Source organism: Acipenser ruthenus, chromosome 8 (genome assembly GCF_902713425.1).
Source record: "Acipenser ruthenus chromosome 8, fAciRut3.2 maternal haplotype, whole genome shotgun sequence".
NCBI classification, from domain to species: domain Eukaryota; kingdom Metazoa; phylum Chordata; class Actinopteri; order Acipenseriformes; family Acipenseridae; genus Acipenser; species Acipenser ruthenus.
Window position 1 is genome coordinate 40,386,356 of NC_081196.1, and position 25,234 is coordinate 40,411,589.

General features: G+C 36.5%; 1 protein-coding gene across 6 annotated transcripts in view; it reads right to left on the reverse strand.

The window, feature by feature from the left end:
* Nucleotides 1-477: 477 nt before the first annotated feature.
* LOC117407287 (E3 ubiquitin-protein ligase Midline-1) overlaps nucleotides 478-25,234 on the reverse strand; it is a 135,419-nt gene continuing 110,662 nt past the window's right edge. For all 6 annotated transcript variants that reach the window (XM_034012114.3, XM_059028977.1, XM_034012115.3 and 3 more), the window contains 7 exons: nucleotides 19,851-19,958; nucleotides 14,232-14,380; nucleotides 13,053-13,180; nucleotides 11,583-11,726; nucleotides 6,175-6,336; nucleotides 3,854-4,061; nucleotides 478-2,165 (listed from right to left, as the gene is read on the reverse strand). In XM_034012114.3, coding sequence (XP_033868005.2) covers nucleotides 1,817-2,165; nucleotides 3,854-4,061; nucleotides 6,175-6,336; nucleotides 11,583-11,726; nucleotides 13,053-13,180; nucleotides 14,232-14,380; nucleotides 19,851-19,958 — 1,248 coding nt within the window. In that variant the 3' untranslated portion in view covers nucleotides 478-1,816. The remainder of the gene's footprint in view (nucleotides 2,166-3,853; nucleotides 4,062-6,174; nucleotides 6,337-11,582; nucleotides 11,727-13,052; nucleotides 13,181-14,231; nucleotides 14,381-19,850; nucleotides 19,959-25,234) is intronic.

A 25,234-nucleotide genomic window follows, 5' to 3' on the forward strand; every position in this document is an offset into this window, starting at 1 on the left:
AAGTGAAAAGAACAAGCTTGTTGAAACACGTCTATACAAGTCAAAGAAGCATCCCTAGTTATTAGAAACACTGTCATTCTGGCAAGTTGTTAGAAGAGAAAAATGTGAAGTGTAGGGGAGTTGTTGGCACTGCTGCTTTGCCATCTATCAATTCAATATTCTAGCTTTACTTCAGCGAAAGTCATTTCTGTATGCCACAATATATAAAACTCACTTACCGGTGGGAGTGGGAGTAATGCTATGCTTGTTTTTGTGAAAGGATTGTAGCTATTAGTGAGGAGGGCAAATGGCATGCCTTTGATCAGTTAGCAGGAGATTTGCACATTGGTAGCTCACAGGCACTGGATCTATTCCATTAATCTAATCAGGGACAGATTTATATAACGCTGTCATTTAAATCTTTAATATTAGAACCTTCCTGTTTTTTTGTTGTTTTAGAAACAGAACTTAAGATGCAGAAAGGAACCTGACAGTTGCTTTTCAAACTTTTTTAATCCAAGAAACAGACACTGAATATGGTACAGCAAAATAAAATAAAAAAATACAAAAAATACAAACACAAATAACCCCTAAAAACAAACAAACTGGCAAGCAGCAGTTTATCTGCCATATGACCGGAAATGAGCACTGAAACCTCAAGAATGTACACCAGTGCTGCAGTGACAGGCAATCTGAAACCAACACTCGGGTTTATTTACTGAAAAGTGATTAACAATTCATAGTAGAGAAGGGGGAGACTTGGCTCCCATGAATAAAATGCAGATTACGCAGGAAAAGCATTCTTTCCGTTTTCTCCTTGAAGTGGAAGATACACTGGTGAAAGTCATCTCAGTTCAGACAGTCAAATAATAATTTGAATCCATTGTGTATCTGGGTGATTTTTAACAGCATTTTCCACCAAGGTAATGTCCTGTTACTTGACAGATTTCCTACTGCATGTGTATTCCAGTCCATGACATTGTTCTCAGTCTTCGGTGCAGAATGAAAGGTAGTGCAGCAATGAACACCCTGCAATCCATTATTAAAGATATTTTATTGATCCGCTAAAAATGCTTAAAAATAATAACTTGAAGTGGTAAAAAACAACAACAAAAACATTGTATGGTAGTATTTTCATATTGTTTTCATTTAATAAAAAAAAAATTGTATGATAAAAGATCCTGCCAGTTAAAACGACAGGAAGATATTTTCCCTTTGTGAAAGGATAAACGGGACTGAAGACATTACAACAGTTATCAACATGAATGCACACATTTGACTAAGTCATCCATATATACTGTTAAAAGTAATTGTTTGTTAGGCTACATTCCTCAAGGCTTATTATATTGGCATGCTGGTTACAAAGGCAGAACAGAAACACCTAAAATCATAGACAACACTTCAGTTCTGTTTATCCATGTTCGAAGACCCAAATAAAAGCACCCCTGGATTAAAAAAAAAAGTTGTTTAAAAAAGGACTATTATTTTAGTCCCTCTTTTTAAAATCTCCCAAAATAAACCAGCTAAGCATAAATATAATAGTAAACAATAATGTGCAAAGCAAATCAATTCTACTTTTTTTAGTCGAATTATTACTTTTTTTCATAAATAATGTATCATTTGTTTTCACCATTAGAGAATAAGTACAAAGTATAGAACAACTTAAAGCCATGGCTTATACATTTTTACAGTGAAGTGCAGCGAACGTCTGCACTTGCAGCTCTGACTGGACTGTTCAGAGAAAGCTAATGTAAAGCAGTTCTAGCCAAATAAGTTCTCCGAGACATTCGCTCCTGGGATACACCGAGAGTCCTTGTTATCCTTGTTGCCACGGCGATCACGGCTGCAGCTCAGTGCACTCCAAATGATCTGGTATGGGAAGCCCTGTTAAAACTGTTAAACACTTGTTCCACACGTTAAATACAGGGCACACGGGCTGTGCAAATGAAATGTCAAACGTGTAAAGGTGCTGAGAGCTTACAGCATCGTAGAAGGCCAGAAAGCCATTGTCGTAGTCCAGCAAAACTCCAACACGCCGCAGGTGAGGGGAGGGCTCGATGGGTAACTCCTTGCTGTTGTGTCTCACCACCCAGGAGTTGTTACAGCGACACAAGACCCAAGAGGCTGAATTCTTACCAATCCACTCATGCTTGGGAGCTGACTTGTAGGAGATTCCAACTGCATACCTGAGAAAAACAAGAATACAGAATTAATTGACATCTTTTCATGATACCATCATACATGCATACATACACATACAGTACCCTGTATTATACATCAAGTGATGAGAGATCACATTTTCATATTCGATGCTGCTGCATTTATTTATTATTTTTTTTACTGCTTTGTATTCATTCAAATCCAAACGACAGAATGATTGATGCTGTTAAATTTAGGTAAACATATTTCCTTTTCCAAACATTGTACTTGTTATGTAAACAGTATCATGGGGATAGGTGTACATAGTATCCTGGGGATAGGCGTAGACAACCCATTATTCGTCATTCCTCAGTACTGCAGTATTCATGAACGTTCAAGGTGTATCCTCTAACATCACTTATTCTAATAAAGTATTGACTTTAATGAACCTTGGAACCTGGTATTCAGTTTTAAATTGATAATTTGTTGGTATCGTTGTATACAGTAGCTCCCAGACAGTGTGTGTGTCTACAGCCAGTCTCAGCATGCTAAGCAAAAAGGGGCAACAAGAACCAAACCTCCTTCTTTGTATGTAATCAAATCTAATTGCTGTTGGTTGTTTGATCTGTTAAATTTAATTCAGTTCAATTGTTTGTAATCAAAGCAATCCCGGACTGAAGTAAACAGACTGAGCTGTAAGCTTAATGGCACTCATATTTACTCTCTAAAACAGAATTTACAGAAGCAGTTAATGGTTTCTAATCCCTTGCTGGATGGTAAATCTGTTTCTGGTCTGGGGATTCCATCTATGCCAACATGCTTTTAGCATTAGTGCCAACAACACTTTCTTTTTAACCTCTCCTTATTCAAATGTGCCCTGCGTATCCCGGAGCAGTATTAGAACTCCTAGACATAGAGAGACTGCTGTTTACATAGGGACTGAATTGTGAATCCTGCTTTGGTGCCTCATGATCAGCTCATTATTAGTGTTTGTGTGTAAAAAGAGAGAGAGGGTAAGTGGGCTTTCCCAAACTTTCTCTTCTTACCGGTGGCTTCTATCCTTTCTATAGAGTGTTTATGCTGAAATCACCCATTACCACAGAACTGTAATGTTTTGATTCGATTAACTCATTGAAGCAGATGAAACTCATCCTCATTGGCTTGATGTCTGTGACTTTCTTTCCTTAGAAAGGTTTATTATGATAAAATTGGTGGTTTACAAACTTAAACGATGTGTAGTGTATTAGTGTTTTTGTATTACTGGGTTGGACAAATAATTTAGAAACAATATGTAACTAATAATTGGTTACCTACCAAGGGTTACTGCTCTTACATGGCCTGTAGTCTATTCATGCCCTGTAATCTAAAATGTTACCAGACTTTGCTGCAGATTTCCAGTATAATCATGGATGAATGGCCACGTGTCCCTCCAGAATAGTTTTAACACCTTGCAGACTCATTCAGTGCTGTCCTCACTGTGCTTAGTACCTAAACCCTTTTTACCCTTTTTACAGTAATATGACGTGCGTTTCTCTTGCAATTTGAAAAACAAAAACACTTTTTTTTAATAAAACTAGAACAAAACAATGATGCGTCCATACACTGATGTATTTTTTTTCAAAACTTTTTTTTATCATTAACACAGATTTTTCTTCTAAAAAAACCAAAACAAACAGTGTATAGCTAGGTAGGTCAGTGCTACAAGTGAATGGAGTAAAACGTGTATCTCACATACCATGTGCTTCCTCCAATAAGGGACTCCCAATAGTGGCGCCCGCTGTCAATGTACACATTGCCTGTCACACCATAGCTCCCCTGACTGGTGAAACGCTCTTGCGTGTGACTCTTTTTTGAAGAAGTCTCATCACGTTCAACAGTTAGATTGTCATGGGACACCTTTAACTTCCGATGGGCAGATTTCGGGTCCAACTTGAAAGGCTGACCTAAAACAAAAGGTAACAGTAAAATGCTTTATTTTTCACACAGGTTAGTTTTTGCTAAAAGTTGATCTATAGGTTAGAAATCAGGAGATTCTTATGTTCAACCAACTATGATATGCAAAGCCCTGGCATTTCTTTTTACGTAAACAAGAACGTAAACAAGAAAAAGCACTTTCCAAATTCACAAGTATACTGTTAAAATATTGGCCTTAAGCAAATATTCTGACAAGAGGGCAAAATATACATTACAACCGAGAAGCTGAAAACTATATTTTGGCAAGTTTAAAAAAAAAAAAAAAACATCTTGTTCTTCTGTGACCCTAGAACTAATCTAAGTTTGTATAACTGTCGTATGCAGCGAAGACTCTCACCCACACAAATGTCACACCTAAGGGAATTAAATTATTTAATGCTAGAGTTGTTAGTTATAGACTGAGCATTTTATGGTTTAAATATTTAGTGACATTTTTTTTTTTTTTTGCGTTTTGCTTGCCTGCCCAGAGAGTACTTTTTCAGGTGTGTGGATTTAGATTATGTAACTTTAAAGAGGAGTGGGCTCCTTATTTAAAGCATCAATAAGACATCATAGATTTTAACCACTTACCCTTTTCATGATCTTTTTTATACCACTTTTATATACCATTTGAAATATGGAACTACAACACCTCTTGAACACACAATATATGAATACTTTCACAATATATGAATACTTTCACAATATATTAATACTTTCACAATATATGAATACTTTCTGCAGTGGACGTTAACTGTTATATCAGGGTTGGTCAACTCTGGCCTGGGGTTTCTGGATAACTGACCTTGTCTTTTTGTCTCCATGGTTAAAAAACTAGCAGGTAATGTCTTTGAACATTAAATCTGTTTATGAGGCATTTGTTATTGCAAACTGAGGCATTTGTTATTGCAAAAATAATATCTGATACCTGGCGGTATTTAAATGTCCCAAATGAACAGCTAGTTTTGCTAACAATTAATGTGGATAACATGTTGTAAACAATCTGAGCATGCTAAATTATGCACGCAGACCTCAAAAACATTACATTTAGATTATTTGTTCTGTTTTAAAAAAATAAACCATCAATTCTAATGAGACCTCAATTAAAGTAAAACGTATATACTGGCAGTTCAAAACCTTAAAAAATAGAATTTATAATAAAACCCTATGGCCAAAACAAAACAAAAAAAAATCAGATACCTTAAATACAAAGGCCTACAGTGTAGGGCATTCATCTTTTTCAATGAAGCAGAGAAAATAGTGCACTTGACTATATTCAGACACATTTTATCCAAGGAAGCTTTGTGGCACCCAAAAATATTACACTTTTTCAAATGTAGATTTATATGCAAGTATGATGGTAATACATACAGTACAACTCCTAATTAGCTTAGGATTACTTTTATTTTGTTCTTCCCAGACCTACAGAAATTCAGCCAAATTCCTGCTAATGTTCCCAATTGAACATGTATGAGACTTGCTGCATGCTGCCCACAGGAGCTTGCAGGTGCCGTGGTGGAGGAGGAGTGGGAGTGAGTACCACACAACCACGCTCAGTGACTCACTAGCAGCATGAAGAGGAGATGTAAGGAACAATATTGAGTTGTTGTGTGACTATTGTTGGACAAGAAAGCATTACACTTTCAATAAAGGATGATGGTTCAGTTTTGTGTTATAGTATTTATACAAACCCAATGTATTTGTGTGCTTCTTAAGTACTATATGTGTAGCAAGATAAGGTTGTTTTAATCTTAGTATCAAAAGTAATGGTAGAGAGGTCTATGACACTGTCCTTTCATCTTTTAGTCAAGCCATTCAACAATATAACAGAAACTTTTTTTCAAGGAAACCACGGGATTTAATCGATTCAACAGACAAAAAAAAAATACTCAACACAAGCTAAAGCCATTTGGATTGGAACTCTTCATTATGAAAAAACACTGTTTTTTAAAGTGCGACTAACAAATGTATGGCAACTGGAGACGTAGTGTAGGATAACGATCTGGACTGCAGTCAACTGCTGTGACCTAGCACTTCAGTCCAATGTTCAAGTGCCTCTTCAAAAACATACTTCGAAGCTCCTGCTTAAGCAGCGACACTTACTGTTTGTCTTGAGCTTGCCAGGCTCACTGCTTCGGCTGCCAGCCTGATTTATCGCCTTGACGATGAAGATGTACTTGGTGCCGCTCTGCAGTCCATGCACAGTGTAGTGGTTCTGTTTAATATTGGGAACAATCATCCAGCTGTCAGCGGAGTTACATAAACCTGTGCGAAAAAACACAAATGCCATCAGTTATGCCAGCCAAAGAGATGTGGCTCAGCTTAACAGGGCTCAACATTGTCAACAATAAATCAGCATGGTTTATTTAAATATTGCACACCTCATGCTAATCCTGTACATATGGAAAATCAGAAGCAGTCATTTAGGCACCTCATGGTCAAACACTTTGTGCCAGATTCTCAAAGCTTTTTACTCTGTTATTAGCACTTTTTTTTTTTGGTCTCCTGATTAAACGTCTGAGTTATTTATGTCTAGACAGGTAAATGTATAGTTTGTGTTTTTTCCTGTTTAAAAATACTGTGTTAATGAGGATTTGGATTACAGACCCGAACGCTTACAGTCAACACACCACAATAGAATTTATTGCTGTCCCTTATTTATGGCACCCAAGTGCAATGTGTATATGGCAATGCCTGGCATTGGGATCCCTTTCTTTTTGTCTGTTTGTTCCGTATTTATAGTATAAATATTCAAGATTGAAGTATTTAATGAATGCGTAAAAATGATCTATCAATGCTTCTGCACCATATGGCCTACGAGTTAATGTATATCCTACAAGCTGAAAACAATTTTAATTATATATTGTTGATATATCATTTTAACTATAGGAGGCTGTTTGGTCCAGTGGTTAAAGAAAAGGGGCTTGTAACCAGGAGGTCCCCGGTTCAAATCCCACCTCAGCCACTGACTCATTGTGTGACCCTAAGCAAGTCACTTAACCTCCTTGTGCTCCGTCTTTCGGGTGAGATGTAATTGTAAGTGACTTTGCAGCTGATGCATAGTTCATACACCCTAGTCTCTGTAAGTCGCCTTGGATAAAGGTGTCTGCTAAATAAACAAATAATAATAATTGTTAATACTGTGCTTTACTTTAACAAAGGCATGTGGATCTCAAGAAAATCTTAGCCAATGCCAGGTTATTGGGGTATAATTTGTTATTTTGTTTACAGAGGTAGCAAAGGAAGCTGTGTAATTAACTATACTTAATAACCACAGGATGACAGAGGGAGAAGATACACTGTTTATGTTATGACATCACACATTCCTCCTGCAGATCATGGATCTCGTTTTACAAATCAGAGAGCAGTTGTTTGACCCATAAGACAGGTTACAAAACCTAGTATATATATATATACAGACGTGCTCAAATTTGTTGGTACCCTTACAGCTCATTGAAATAATGCTTCATTCCTCCTGAAAAGTGATGAAATTAAAAGCTATTTTATCATGTATACTTGCATGCCTTTGGTATGTCATAGAATAAAGCAAAGAAGCTGTGAAAAGAGATGAATTATTGCTTATTCTACAAAGATATTCTAAAATGGCCTGGACACATTTGTTGGTACCCCTTAGAAAAGATAATAAATAATTGGATTATAGTGATATTTCAAACTAATTAGTTTCTTTAATTAGTATCACACATGTCTCCAATCTTGTAATCAGTCATTCAGCCTATTTAAATGGAGAAAAGTAGTCACTGTGCTGTTTGGTATCATTGTGTGCACCACACTGAACATGGAGCAGAGAAAGCAAAGGAGAGAGTTGTCTGAGGAGATCAGAAAGAAAATAATAGACAAGCATGGTAAAGGTAAAGGCTACAAGACCATCTCAAGCAGCTTGATGTTCCTGTGACAACAGTTGCAAATATTATTAAGAAGTTTAAGGTCCATGGAACTGTAGCCAACCTCCCTGGGCGCAGCCGCAAGAGGAAAATCGACCCCAGATTGAACAGAAGGATAGTGAGAATGGTAGAAAAAGAACCAAGGCTAACTGCCAAAGAGATACAAGCTGAACTCCAAGGTGAAGGTACGTCAGTTTCTGATCACACCATCCGCCGCTTTTTGAGCGAAAGTGGGCTACATGGAAGAAGACCCAGGAGGACTCCACTTTTGAAAGAAAAACATAAAAAAAGCCAGACTGGAATTTGCTAAAATGCATATTGACAAGCCACAATTCTTTTGGGAGAATGTCCTTTGGAGAGATGAGTCAAAACTGGAGCTTTTTGGCAAGTCACATCAGCTCTATGTTCACAGATGAAAAAATGAAGCTTTCAAAGAAAAGAACACCATACCTACAGGGGGGCTGCTTTGCTGCACCTGGCACAGGGTGCCTTGAATCTGTGCAGGGCACAATGAAATCTCAAGACTATCAAGGCATTCTGGAGTGAAACATACTGCCCATTGTCAGAAAGCTCTGTCTCAGTCGCAGGTCATGGGTCCTCTAACAGGATAATGACCCATAACACACAGCTAAAAGCACCCAAGAATGGATAAGGACAAAACATTGGACTATTCTGAAGTGGCCTTCTATGAGTCCTGATCTGAATCCTATCGAACATCTATGGAAAGAGCTGAAACTTGCAGTCTGGAGAAGGCACCCATCAAACCTGAGACAGCTGGAGCAGTTTGCTCAGGAAGAGTGGGCCAAACTAAAGGTGCAAAAGGTGCAGAAGTCTCATTGAGAGCTACAGAAAACATTTGATTGCAGTGATTGCCTCTAAAGGTTGTGCAACAAAATATTAGGTTAGCGGTCCCATCATTTTTGTCCATGCCATTTTCATTTGTTTTCTTAATTACAATATTATGTTGAATAAAAAATCAAAAGCAAAGTCTGATTTCTATTAAATATGGAATAAACAATGGTGGATGCCAATTACTTTTGTCAGTTTCAAGTTGTTTCAGAGAAAATTGTGCATTCTTCGTTTTTTGTGGAGGGGTACCAACAAATTTGAGCACGTCTGTATATATATATATATATATATATATATATATATATATATATATATATATATATATACGGTGGACAGTCTTATAGGATTAACTTATGCTAATTATTCAATTTTTGCCAAATTTTCAGAAGCAGTAATTCAATATCTTTGTATTTTTCCCCTCTCAAGAATTCATATGCAGCTAAAACCTGATGCTATTTCCACTGTAAATACTGTTCGCATTACCTAATTCTGCAGGGAAAACCATTTTGTCTAGCACTGCACGGATAATATAAACTGCAGTACTCATTTGAAAGTAATTCAGACTTTCAAGCAAAAATGTTCAGGTGTAATTATGGTTGGATCCATTCTATAAAAAATGTTGCATGTACAGAATGTGTAGCCAAAGAAATAAAAACTGTCTGCTTCAATTTTCAGAGTCTGTTTTCAGAGCTTTATAGCCAGTTGATGAATATGCTGAAAACTGTATACAGTTTTGCAGACCTCACAGTATTACTTCCCAGATTTAAGATAACTGCAACCAGTAAATCACTTACCCTTGGGCCTGATACATTTCATGGGTTTCTTATTTCAGAAAGAAATGAGCTTATAACGATTTGGAGTAAAAAGCTTGAAGAATAGTACCAATGTACAGATGTTTATATAAAGTTAATGTGCTAAATATTATGCAATAATGGCTTGCACGAGTCGGCAAGCATACTTCATTCTATATTGTCAGTAGGCCATAAAACTGCCTGTTTTTGTACCACCGAAGGGCTCTGTGCAAAGTACTAAGACAGAGATAGGTGTGCTGTCAAAGAGTTACGTGGTAATGTGTGATGTATAACTAAGTAGTGCATACAGATGATGAGACATGGCTGTTAAAGAGGTATGCAGATGGTTCACCAGAATTCAGATACAAAAACCGACCGATCTCATGTGCTAATCTAAGCTACCGTGGAACTATTCAACTTCCAGGGACCAACGCACTTCCATCCTACCTGCTTTGTGTGTTCCAACGCATCCCTGAAAAAGTCATTGCTAACATGCATATAGCATGGCTGTTTGTCATTTTTAAAATACAACAGAGAATGTTCATTACAGTGTAGTTCCTTCATAATACTTGAAGAGCTGCTTCTCATTCTGAAGAAACTGTACATTATGAGCATGCACTGTATACATCGCGACTCAACAGACCAAATTGAGGTTGAAAAAGTGGTGTACTGCTTGTGCAAACCACCATCTTGTATGAGGATAATGATACGGTCTCAGTCAAAGGGGGGGGGGCTTACAATATGCTCTCTAGCTGTTTTCATGGCTATTCATTAAGAGATATTGTTTATAAACATCTTTTGATTCATTTACAGATATCTCTGAAATCTATTTTTATCATCTCAATTTGATTTTCTGATATTTTAGATATATCAAAATGAAATAGCCAAAAAAAAAACAATGTTAATGAGCTTTAAGTAAGAATATTGATTTATTTTCCTGCCAGTTTAAATGTAATCTTCCTCTGATACAGGCTATATTCAAGTCAGACTTTGCTAGACAAATGCAACAGAGATAGAGTAAACCATTCTGACCCACTGCATTTAACTGTGAAGTTGCAAACCAATATAAAGTTAATACCACAGCAAAATGAAAAACGAGCCCTGCTATTTTGTGATGGATTGCAAAAGAATTTGTTTTATTGTTTCATATACATGGCTTGTGGATTTGTGACTACACTTTTACAATTATATCATGTTGATGTTGTTCTCAGCTGTTTTGGAGTGTGCTAATGGTCCTGTACTTTACTGTAATATAGTACTAATCACAGTTAATTAAATGACCATGTTTTCTCAGGTTATACATTTTGAATATTACTTTAAATTTTGAAAGAATATTCGAACAAGAAAAAACACATTCGTCCCAGCACTGACGTGCACTGAACGTGTATTGTAACTCTCCTTTTAGTGAGCACCTGTTTAAATGTTGAACTGCTATATTTGAACTATAAAAATGTCTGTACTTTAATCTTTCCATGTCCTGTAATCCACTTTAATCCAGTATGTATATCTGCTTCATTTCACTCTTGGCTGAATATTTGGTAGAATTGTTTGTGAAAGTGTACTTAGTACAGTAGATTTATTATTGTTCCCCATTATTGTAAAGTGACACCTTGATTCTATTCACTTTTTACTGAAATTATAAATCATGTTATCCTATGTTATCCTGCAATAAAATAGTTTGGATGACTGAATGAAGAATGGAAGCAGCACTGACTTTTTAAATTAAAAACTAAGACTTTACAACAAGGAAAGACCAAAGCACTTTACATTTTTTTTTGTAGTGCTGGATCAATTGAGGACTGTTGTAATTTAGCAGGTTTGAAGATTCTAATCATAAACTACATAGTTTAACATTGAGCTACAAAGGGGTACTTGCTGCAAGGTATTTCAATTAGTAAAAACAGATGTAAAACAATTAAATAAAGAGAAGCACTGATCAACTTTACAGAATAAAAGTGTATATACTTACTAACTACATTGGCCTGTCCTGTGAAGATGGCATACTGAAGTTCATAGGAGACAATGCTGAATTCATCATCAGATGTCCAGTGGACAGTGATAGTATCATGCGACGCTGTACACAGCTCTTCACGAATTCCCGGAGGATTTGGAGCTAAAATACCAAGTGGTAATCATTTAGCCCTTTTAAATAACACATTAGATTCTTGTCAGGGGTACTTCAGCATGGCAAATGTCACCTGAGAGAGAACAGTTTCTTCAACTGCAATGATGAGGGTGATAACAGTGATGACAAGCAATTTACTGCCCATTAAGATGTTTTCAGTTGTATAAAATGGTAGGATTGGCATAAATTGCAGTCTTTTTGTGATGACATTTCCTTTGCTATTGACCATCTGACAGTTCATTAATTTTATGATTTTATTTTATTCTGTCTTGGGGTCATTCATGTATTAAACATCATGGTTGATACGTGAAGATAAAATAATAGAACACAAGCTATGTATTAATTACAAGTGTTACAGAACATCCCGGGAAGCATCATTTTACAATAAAAGCATGTTGATATGTTATTTACGCATCATAAATAAGTCATAAATCAACTTGTACTCAGAAGCATTGGCCAAAAGCAAATTCATTTGTGTTATATATATTATAGTGCATCAATATCATGCTCCCTCCTGCAACAACGCTGGTGCTCTGATTGAAATGAGTGTTGTATTGTGAGAACAGAAAACAAGCATTGTTGTAGGAGGGAGCAGGATTTGGATCCACTGCAATGTTTAGAAGAGAAGTGATCTTTCTCTTGGTGAACACGCCCGAGCAAAAGTTGAGAAATGCATTTCCCAGGTGATTTATAACTGATGTGTGAATAGAAAATATTAAAACAATGGGGATTGTGTACAAATAAATGCTGCTGCAATATTGATGACACAGGATACAGCAAAGATAACGCAGTGTCATTGTAAGCACTGCAGATGTTCTGTGAAAGTTTAATACTTTAATGCAATACAGTAGGTGCTTGCTGTTTGTCTCTAATCATGTACTTAAGCATGAACTGAGGTAGGCAGCAAAGGCATATGAAAATATAAAAAAATAAAGAAAAGCTAAACATGTAATTCAATTGTAATAACTGGGTAACAACCAATGGTTCCTGCTTTTACATGGCAACTACATAGCAATTACATGCAAATGACGTGTATGAAAAACTGCTTATTACCTGATGTAATTACATAGTAACACTATGGTACAGGCCCTTTATATTATACAGATATTACACCAGCAGTTACCATGTAAGAGTATTAACTATTGGTATTAACTATACAATACATAATAATAACAAGTAACCTTTAAAATTATATTGAAAGCTTACATAACCACATGTGAATATGAATATTGGATCTTGCTCATATGCCAATGCTAAGACCCTTAATTCCAGCCTGCCTGAGCGACTCTCGGAGGTAATGTTGCTGAAGCTTACCGGTGAGATAGTCAAGGCTTTCTAGCATTTTCTTTTCCCTTGAAAAGTCTAATGCAAATGTGTCAAACGTGTCATTTAAGTTGATTTGTGGTATCAGGACCTGGGAAGATGCTGTCGCCATGGAAACTCTGCAAAATAATCAATTCAAATGTTTTAAAAATTGATTCTTTGTATCGCAATCAATTATGCTTTCAATTCATATAATACAAAACAGACATCAATAAATACACGGAGACCAAAAAGGAAACAATTCTCTTAATGGTTGGAAAGCTGCCAGGCCAAATTTGACTTCAAATCAGATTTAGCTAACATATTTTTTTTAATTGATGTTACGGAACCGTACACAGACTTGGTCTTCTGTGCAACATTGTCAGAACTACGAAGCATGTCATTTGGGACAGCCATTCTTAGAATAGACATCTGCCATTACCTCTGTTATTAATATTATTGAATTGTTTTAAATATAATTTCCAACATTATATAAAAGGGGAACTAAGCACTATCATCTGATTTGCACTAATCTTGGACTTTCCAATGTTACTTCAGTGTGTTTTTATAGTTTTATAAAACTGCTTGTAGGCGTTTGCATTTCTATGAGCACAAGAAATATTCACAAATGTTATTCTCAAAGATATTATTTCCAAAGCATCATAAGCACAGTAGTTTTCTGAAAAGAAAAAAAACCCACCAATTACACTTTCAAAATTATTTTTTAAAAAATGAGCTATTTACAACCCCTTAAAATAAATGTGTTGTTTATTTCTGGTCTGGTGTCACACTAGTGTTTTTCCTTTTTGAATGTGCTAACTAAGTTTCATCTCAATTCAATTAGTGGTTATCTTGTTTTCTATAAAACTGTAAAGTGTGAAACTTATTTACATTGGGAGAGAAAATGAAGAAATACAAACAGGTTATAAATGACAAAGCTGACTATTGATGTGTTTTTGTTTTTTAGTTATGTATTTAAAGTACTTATGAAATCCTGCTTCCTGAAATCCTGGGATAATAGCATTTTTTTGGACAAGCCTTTTATGATGACTAATTTGAAAAAAAAAAATAGGGTACACAAAATGAGATAATAATAATAATAATAATAATAATAATAATAATAATAATAATAATAATAATAATAATAATAATAGGTTTAATTGAACTGTTATAATTCTGTGGTGGCTTTACCTTTCAGTGATATTTTTTGCCGTCTGCAGGAAGCGGGCATGGTCATTTTCCTTGAGGGTTTGTTCAGCCTGGATGATAAGGGACGAGGATTTATCAATGCATTGTTTGCAGTTACCAATCTGCTGGGCCAGTTTACGCAATCTCACCACCTTTTAAAAAAATAAAATAAATAAAAAAGGGTTTGACAGCTGTTTTAACAGACTGGAATTCAATCAGCACCTATCTGAATAGACAGAGGTTAACACACATGAGGGACAAAAGTATGTGTCAATGCCCAGGAGCCTATATCGATTGCAGAAACCTGAAATTCACAAAATTGAAATATTGCATGGTACAGTGGAACATTCCCTATACTGAGTGACACCTCTGTTTTAAATATTACATATCTTCAAATAAAAGTAGCATTGATTTTCTACTGTGCTGAAGCTCATTAAGATTTGCAAAATTAAGAAAAATTGAAAATTGCTCTTCCCTTGGAAACCTTGACTTCCCAAATCTATTTTATATATATATATATATATATATATATATATATATATATATATATATATATATATATATATATATATTATAGATGGTAACTATACACAGATTATTTCTTAGGTAGATAAATAATACTGCAGAGAAAGAAAAAAAAACTACTACGACGACTACAAAAAAAAAAAACTTTTCCAGTATAGCTGGGCAATGTCCCTTTTTCTGACTTTTTCCTGACTTGTATGTCATTGATTCATTCTGAATACTTTAAAACCTAACCACTACTGAGTTTAAAACAAGATTACAATTAGGATTGGAGCCTTGTTCCAGGATTTAAAGCTGTATTACAGTTAAGATACAGAGGATTTAAAACAGAATTGCAAATTGTGGCGAAATGTAAAAAAAAATGCCTACACACAAAACCCCCAGAAAAATGTGCCCGTGACCATAATAAGGATTTTGTTGTGAAAGACAGTGAAGGAAAGAAGGTACAACTTAAGTCGAGTAACTACTATACATATTTTGACAGAAAAAACGCCCAAGCATAATTGATAATTGATGTGTTGTGGTCGTAAAATTTGGAAGAGGAAGGCTCAAAGGGCGATGCAATCATCATACCATTTGAAACTACACTTAAAAATAAATCAATATTTTTACAAGGACCACTGCCAAGGCTTTACAAAATGTAAATGTTGTTCTACAGTCAAGAATATTATTATAGGGACCAATGCTTAATGCAACATTATTTTGTTATTCAGTAAGTCGCTTTATGTATATATGCCTTTGTGCTTCTTAGCTCAAGCGTAATTCACACTGATAATGTGCAGGCCTAAGTTAAATTCCCTGAAAACCGAAGCAGCTACTTTATTAGATGAGGCAAGCAGCGTCATGTCACATTTGTTGTTTCAGATGTGACAGGGCAGCACAATGAGCTTCCTTTAATAAAATAAAATAGTAATTTGCATTGTACTGTGCACAGCGTTCAATATGTATTTTCCAACAAGCTTGCTCTGTATGTCATCCTGCAGGTGGTACCAGCAATGCACATCCTCCTCTTCTTTCTAACAGTATCGCTTAGTTCAAACATGAGGAAAGGAAGGAAGTCTCATCTGTGGAAAACCTCAAGGGGAACACAAAGTCTCAGGTAGGTGTGTGAGATCAGGAAACAGTACTGAGATAGGCCTCTGACTGACAGGATAATTGGCATCTCATGCCAAAGATAACTCTCTGATCCCCTCCACTACCTCCCAACACAAATGGAAACAAGCAGCATAATTCAGTCACTGACAGGACTGCAGCTACGCCAGTGAGAACATGTCTGATTTGTGAAGAATTTTATTGCACTGAGCCACCTCCTAATTCCTCTTGATCATGAGTAACCTGCGGGCTGTCAGGGTGTATAATTTAATCACAACGGCAGTAAATGAACCGTTCTTAGGGGACAAGGAAAGGGTTATTCAGTTGGACGACTGACAGGAAGAATATAGTGCAGTGAAGTATGAATTGCATTGTTCGTTTTTTATGATCTCCTTGCTATACATTGTGTGTATGTGTTACGTTTTATTTATCGTTTAGATGCATTTAGCTAGTTTTTATCAAGTTCTGTACACCAAAATGCAATTTCTTTGTGAAATGCAAATCAAACTGTTAATTTTACAAAATGGTATCATTAAACCCGCCACACACAGCCCGACTCATCTCATCTCAACTGGCCGTACAGAGTCTGGATGAATCGTAGCAGTGTGCGTGCCCTTAAAACCAAGACTATGCAGATTTCAGTCGGGATGTCTTCAGATTTGAAGATTGAACATGTTGAATCTTTTTTCAGATGCAGTTTTGTTCAGATGTGATCAGTCTGTCTGCGTGCGGCGGTTGCCGACCAAGACTGACTGAGACCGATTAGTCATAAGGGTGTCAACCAATGGTGAAGCAGGTTTAAGTGACGCATCTTGTCATGTAACTTGTCATACAAGATGGCCGAATATTGACAGCTTTAGTTTTAGGTAAAAATACATTAGTCTTGAATAGTTCTGAGTGTCCCGAATTCATAAATACCAGATATGTGCACATTTGAATAGTTTTTTTAGGTGTTTACTAATCAAAAGTAAATTATCAATTCACCTGTTTATTATCTACTGGCAGCCTATATTTTCTTACTGTGCTAAAACAGAAGTAACCGGTGCGTCGATCTCCATGGTCACAAATCACAAGCCCCTAGATCCACACGCTGAGAAAAAAATGCCAAAGTCAAATAAAAACCAGGTTGGATTTTATTTACTACAGGCTAAAGTGTAGTAGACAAACTATACAAAAAGTCAAACACTGCCTGAAACGTTTGCACGGTGTAAATAGCTAAATTAATAGGCTAATCGCTTCTTTTCGTTGCCTTGCGGTGCTGTCTCCACCGTCTAATCAGCATACGATGCCATGCATAATATGAGGGTCGCTATCATGGGCTAAGTTAATACAAAAATGTGTACAGGGCAGTATTAATTAAATTTGCATACATAGTAATCACCAGTATCTAGTTGTGGTCAGTAATTCAGTCTCAGCAGTGTGCGACACCAAGTCGGGAAAAACTCAATTGTGACGTCAAACCAAAACTGAGCACAACTGATTGCAGAATCTGCATACTCAGATGAGATGAGTCGGGACAGCTTGAGTCGGGCTGTGTGCAGCGGGCTTTAGAGATTTGAAAAATAAATAAATCAAAAAACACCTGATAATGTGTTTTGGTTAACTAAACTGGAATTTAAACACAATATAAAAGGAATGAATAGAAGTTATTATATTGAAGTAAATGAGTGGCTCTGTTTTATTTGCTAAAATTGCTTTTCATGTGTCATACTTTATGAATATAACCACAATACTGCCCGCTTTAATTACATATCCAGTCTGTGTAATTATGTAACCACACATGCAATTGTAGTGTAATTACAGTGTAGTGAGAGACACTTAATGTACTGCATTTATTTTAAGATTACTAAATTAGTCATTAAACCAAGCAGAATAACTACATGGTCCACTTACTGCTCAACCTACTTCTATCCAGTAGAAATTGATGATATCGCCTTGGGGTAAATGCCCTGCCTTCTCACAGACACTTTTAAACACTGCTTTCTCACTATTCCAAAGAGTTGTTTATCATCACTTTACATCTGGCTATTGTGTGTGCACAAAACATACCGAGTCAGGAGAGCAGTCACAGGCCATTGAAGTTACTTTGGGGTCTACAGTAAAGCTTATTTTTTAATATACCGATAACACACATATCAGACTACTTACAAAAGTAACAAGCCCAGGGGAAGCTATTTAGCGCCATTTGATTGTGGTTTCCAGCATGTCAATCCGAAACAGGCATTCATATCATATCATTGTAGTCAACGATTGCCTTTCGTTTTTGAAAACAATTGCAACGTTATAATACCAGGTGATTGTGAAAAAGAATTGCCTGACGGTATTGTTGTGATCATATCTGAAACAACGTGAAAATGTTATTAATGGTTCTAAAGTAAAAGTGCTGGTATTTTGAATGGATTGTCCGCTTTGTTTCAAATCTTATTTTATTCTTCATGGCAGGTGATCTATTACTTTTTTTGCTGGATTACCCTGTCATGATTGAAGAGGTTGTATTTTATGTTTATGTATCAGAGAATTACCCAGGTTACTAGTCAAACTCAGACCTGTAGTCCTTATTATTATCTGCTTTACAGGTGGATTTTCTCACTCGTGGTAGAATTCGAATATACTGTACAATTAAGTTATTCTATAAACAGGCAACATGACAATATTTAAGTCTTCAATGTCATTAGACACACAGATTTACATTGTTCCATGGTAAGTAAAATAAATGATGAAAGACATTTCTATACCATGTAATGATGTGTATTCATACTGGGTTTCAATGCAAAACTTTAGAAAGAGACATTGCGCTGTCACGGAAAGCCTGCGTGGTGACGTCACACCAGGAAGAGATTTGACACAGACAGTAAGGACTGCGAGGTATGAATGTGTTGCTTGCGCGTTTTCTTAATAAATAAAAATATTTGAACAAAACAAAACACTTTCCAAAACAAAAAGGCACGATGGCCAAAACAAACAGACAATACAGCAAACAAACAAGGATCGTGCTGGTCCAAATCCAGCACGAGTAGCAATTGTTATGTTTTTAGTTTCTGTTTCACTCGCGCCTCTCCCGTTCTCCACTCTGAACACACTCTCCCCCTGGCTATTAATTACCTAGTTTATCCCTCTGTCACATTCAGCACAGGGTTTCTCATCTGCGTGGTCAACAGCCAGAAAATGTTATGATGGATTTTTTGGTTTTATTCCACATTAATTTCCCTTACCATGCAACAGCAATTTAAATGTACGGATGACTGGTGTTGTACCACAGTATATAAATGGTGGGTTTCTGGGGTATTTTGGAAGACCATCACGCAGTAATCAGCAATATTTGCATGTAGGATGTCCTTCTGTACTTCTGTGTGTCCGACAGCCCTTGTTTGCTAATTCTTTTAAATCATTTATTTTAAGGGGGCAGAGAACATCTGTATAAAACTTAAGAAAGTTTGCAACTCTTGAAAAAGGTACCTCTTTGGAACCAACCTCTAGTTGAGCAACCTATACTGTTAAAAGGAAGCAAACCACGCTGTGTAAAATGTGAGAAATCTACGATATATACATACCGGCACATATCTCGATTAAAAAAAAAAAAAAAAAAAAAAAAGACAGCACTACTGTAGATAGTGATGCAGGCACAGGTAACCAAGAACATGTAAACCCACCTGTAAATGTACCTGAACTTTCCTGGCTCTATTTTTCTTTCCTAGGTATCAGTTGTGCCAGGAACTGTTTAACAGTGAATTGTGATCTTTCAGCAACGATGCAGCAAACAATACAATTTAGTAGGTAATGAAAGAATTATTTATAACAAATAGTTTTCAAAATATATACATTTTGCTTTTCATTGTTTGCCATTCATATCATAATTTCAAATTCAGACGTTTTAAATAATAGTTAGAATTTTTCACATAAGGTACATTTGTATCCACATTGCCTAAGAGGCACTAATGTCAAAATGAACTGGAGCATTTTGCACTGGATACACTAACACCTGATGCCGTACACAGTTGTCCTTACCTTCCCTTCCTTGATTTTTGTTCCAATAATTTGTCTCCTTTGCTGAATGATGTCAATCAGCTGATCACATTCTTCAATTAGTTTGGACTCTTGTCTTGATGCATTTACCTGATAATAAAAAGGTAGCTATCAGCAAGGGAACGTAACTATACAGATCTCTGATAAGACAAATACATGCAAGGCACAACAGAGCAAGTAAAAATAACATGGCCCTATTCTGAAGCAAACCCAATTAAGTAGACACAGGTTCAGTTAGTGCCTTCATCAATGCATTGATTTATACTGTCTATATTCTTACACTGATGAAGACACCTGTCGAAACATTAAGTCTTACTTTACATTTCTATGATTGGGTGTTTTTGAAGTTATGAATGCATAGTTGAAGCTAGCATGAAGCTACTCATAGTAATACATTGTTTAAGTTGGCTGTGCACTTCACAACAGGGTCTGTACAGTATATTCATGCCAACTTTAAAAATCAGCTGGAAACACACTTACCAGTTGCCACTTGTATTTTTAGTAACCACAATGCCACTCGAGTCTAGACATGTTTTACAGTTGACAATAACGGCGGCACAGAGGATTTAGCTGATTACTATACTTGTTCAGTGTACATGTCATGCATTCTGTTCTGCTAGGTCCAAACAATTAAAAATCATTCAAGTTTGATTATTATTATTATTTATTTCTTGGCCGACACCCTTATCCAGGGCAACTTACAATTGTTACGCTATCACATTATTTTTACATACAATTACCCATATATACAGTTGGGTTTTTTACTGGAGCAATCGAGGTAAAGTACCTTGCTCAAGAGTACAGCAGCAGTGTCCCTTACCGGGAATTGAACCCACAACCCTCCGGTCAAGAGTCCAGAGCCCTAACCACTACTCCACACTGCTGCCCAAGTCTGAAAAGACTTACACAAGTCTTTTCAGACCGCCTTGCCTGTGATTCTTGTTGACAACGACAAACCAATCATCAAAACAATAACAGAAATCTACATTGGCACTGATACAACACCAGTAGCAGCCTTGGCTTGAGACAGACCTCAGAGGATATAAGCATAACAAGCACCATTGACATGGCAGGCTAGCACTGAGACTCTCTGCTTGTGTTACTACTGTACCAAGGTCCTGTTTACGAAACAGGATTCTGCATTCAGGTTCAGATTTATAAAAGGGGAAAAATCGACTGCAAAAAGTCACGTAATGTGCGTGTTCAGTACAGCCGCACTCAGCATCAAAAGAACAACCTATTTTATAAGACTAATTAGGTAAAGCAGGCGATTCCGCAATCAACCAATTTAAATACCCCTCACCGCAATTACCGGTGGAGAATTACACACCTCTCACAATAAATAGCGGGTTTGGGTCAACCCTGCGTGTGTAGGCTACACATTCCAAAAGAAAATGAATGGCACACAAAGACCTCAGCCTGGTACTAGCCATGGTGATAAGGATGCTTGAAAGCAAAACTGAAATTTACCAATATGTAATTGGAGATCTTGGTACAGGAAGTACTTGTAACATGAATATGTGTTACAAGCTCGAAATACATCACCAGGACAAATGAATAAAATATGGAATGTGCGGTGGCTTCTTAATAAACAAATGTACCACTTCAGCGTTTGTAGTAGGTTGCTTATACATTACGACGCATCATCCAGTTACTGTGCTTCGCATATTAGTTCAGCTTCTTATTTTGTATAGAATAATTCCAGGCGTATAGACTTTTCAAACTTCAGAAACAAAAAGTGTTATTTACTTACATCCATGGCAGTCAAATGGGTGGAAAATCCTTCCATTGTTGTACAGCAATATGTTCAGCAACAATAACTCCATACAGCTTCACATGAACAGTCTTCAGTTTAACTATGACTTATATCTTCTATGCAGTTACTCTCCTATTTCTTATGTTTGTCTGTATTTCTTACTCTATGTATGACTTTAAAGCATATCTGTATGGTATATATGGTCAAACTAACTGCGTCATCTGTCCCTCTGTCCTTTTTTTTACCATTTTCTTTCCAACTTGAATTTAACAATACTGCCTGAACCAGTATTGTTAAATAGCAGAATGCCATATTACAAAAAATAAATTCTGTAGGCATTACTATAATAACAGTGGAGGATGAGCCCTCATTGTATATGAGACTTTCTTTTGTGCGCCTCGGAATATTGTTCCATCTTTTCTTAATCTCCTCCATCGTTCTTTTAATAATGCCTACACTCTAAGAAGTAAAGGCTCTCGTTAGAACCTTGCTTTGCCACTGTGGGGAGACCTTTTTAGGTGCTTCAAAGAACCTTTTTTTACATGGATTCTATATTCTCTATTTGCAGACTTTGTTTTGTCATGTAAGCTATGAAACATGTATTGAAAATTGGAGTTTGAAAAACAATATGGTACTGGATTTTAAACTGTAATTTACAAACTGACTTGATCAGAAGGGTTAAAAAATGAGCTCTAAATTCTGCAGGAATCTCTTCTGGACCCTGTTGTCTTTTCGTCTTGGCTGTATTTGACTTCAACAGTAGAGTTTATTGTGACAGTAGTAGAGTGAGCTTCCTCAGATCAGGAACTCAGCTGGCTATCAAAGAGACACTTACATTCCATTCCAGGAACATAAGAGGACCGGCTCACAAGGGAGGTGTTCTGTAAGGTCATGCTGAAGCAAAACAACTAAAGGGGACAGGAAATTTGGGGTTTGGAGGTGACTTGGGCCGGATGCGTTGCAATGGAAGAACAGCAAACACAGGTTGCTGTATCATCAGTTTTTTCCGATACTTAAAGAACTGTACTGTATATCTACAGTGAAACCTTCAAAATGTCAGTATAAACTATGATACACTCATGTTCAGGATCTACTGTATGCAAAGGAGAATTTAATGGGGAGCAGGGCAAATATGCCTACTGTGCCTCTGCTTAGCATTCCGATTCAATTTTGAATATAAGCAGAATACTACATCTCATTTTAATTACAGTACAATGAAAAGTATGACACATTTGAAATTACTGCACATTTTGTTGAAAAAATGGTTGTAAGTGAAGTGACCTTTTAAAAAGTATATATTGCAACTTGAAATCAGCATGTCCCAGTCTGATTACGGGCATTCTTAAACCACAAAAGCAAGTCGTTCTCAGCAACAGGGTATTGAACAAATCGAAAATGCTGACAACTTGCATCCACAGTTTTGCTGTTCATAGGCCTGTATTATTGTATCCCGGTTTTTCAGAATTGAGTCCAAGACCCTCTAACCTCAGAGTGGAAGTAATGTTTAATGACTGCTCCGAGATTGCAGCTGCTACCTGGGCCCTGCACTGGGATTGCTCCAGGCAGTACTACTGGAGCATATAATATTACAATATTTTTAGAGGGTAATTTTTTGATCATACTGCACTGTGGGACTTTTAAAGCCATTAGTGTGGGGGGACCTCTCAAGATTACAACGCCAATACCTGCACTCAAACACAATATACGGGAAGTGGTTGGTAGATGGACTGGTTTTCACTTTTCATTTTCAGAGGAATTCCTGCTTCCTGTGTTCTTACTCTCACTACCATACATTCAAAACATCAGTCTTCTGTCCACCACTTCAAGTCACTTAGAGTGTAATTTTCAATATTCTGAAAACATGAAATGACGTGAGTAGATTACATTAACTGAGGAATTGTATTTCACAGTCAGTTCTCACATACAATTGATGAAGATTTACGGACCGATTTTTTGTTAAGAATTGTAATCCTCAATGTGGATAGAACTACAGTGACTATGATGCATTCTAAGTTTTGTATTCTGCTGGGGGGGGGGGGGGAGGAGAGCAGTTCCTTAAACAGAGGTTATTCCTTTCTCCCTGTATTCTTGTGGTGTTGAGTTTCAAAGCCAATCACCTTGTAAGTTTCCTAGTCAATAACAATATTATTAAACGAGCACACATCAGCTGTTGACCTGTACAACTAGACTAAACCCAGTACAGAAATAGCATACTACTGTTGTATCATTAAAAATGAGCACAAGAAAAAAACTGTATATCATATTAATGATTTTATTTTCTCTAAAACTTCTCTGTGAAATTGCATTTTCTGCCCCTCTGCATAATCAAAATGGGCTTTCCTCTCAAATGTAGAGCATTTGCCTGAGCCAAGAGTCTAAGAGAAAAAACTAATCCCTTATGCAAACTTGCATTCAGGAGATGAAATAATGAAGTGTGGCAACAATGGAATCAATCAGAACATTAGATCTTTTGAACGCTGTCCAGAAAAAGTGAAAAGCGCCTTGAGGGGGATGTAATTTCAATTCAGATCTACCTCTTACCAAAAAACACTTGAATGGGCTCTTTCGCAATATCTGTATACTCTCTGCTTAACGTAGTGTGCAATTTAAAAAACATTTGATATATTCATGATTTCAACCTTTGCATTTGCAAAGAATGCATTACTAATCCAGTGTGACTATTTTTGTTGTTTGCATATCTAGGCATCCTCTATTATTATTATTATTTATTTCTTAGCAGACGCCCTTATCCAGGGCGACTTACAATTGTTACAAGATATCACATTATTTTTACATACAATTACCCATTTTACAGTTGGGTTTTTACTGGAGCAATCTAGGTAAAGTACCTTGCTCAAGGGTACAGCAGCAGTGTCCCCACTGGGGATTGAACCCACAACCCTCTGGTCAAGAGTCCAGAGCCCTAACCACTACTCCACACTGCTGCCCCTCTAATGCTAAGCAGTATTTTTTTACATATATATTTTCACAATATATCATTAAACATGTATGTAACAAAGGGAGACATACAATGATATGTTTTCATACTATGAGAATTGAACATCCAGGGCTCTATTTTGTAATGTCATTGAACAGGCAAAAAGATAGATTAGATGTGTGACTGAGTGCAACTGACTACTTCAAAAATTAGAATTCGTACTCCTTGAAAACTGGAATTCGGAGGAAAGTGAAATACCAAGGAGAAAGACAAAACAATCATTTTCAGTCAGGTCCCTTTTAAGGGAACACTTTGTTATAACAATCTGTATTTGTGTGCATTTCATTACTACACATACTGTAGGTACAATTGGAAATACCTGCATTATAACAATGCATTTCATTCCTGAATTTATTTAAAATCCCCAAGGGCAAAACTCATACCGTTCAGTCCAAAAGCAACATGTGAAGTCACTTTTCTTCCTTTCTCTCATTAGAAAGTGTATCAGGAAATAAATTCACTAAACTCTTCCTTTAGGGCCAGGAAGGCAAAATATTATTGTCAGTAATTATTTTATCATCAGTAATAATTAATGGTTTCCTCCTTCCTCTATTTCAGAAACATTGTATGTGTCAGTAACAGCTACTGTTCAAAACAACAGCTCTCAGAAAA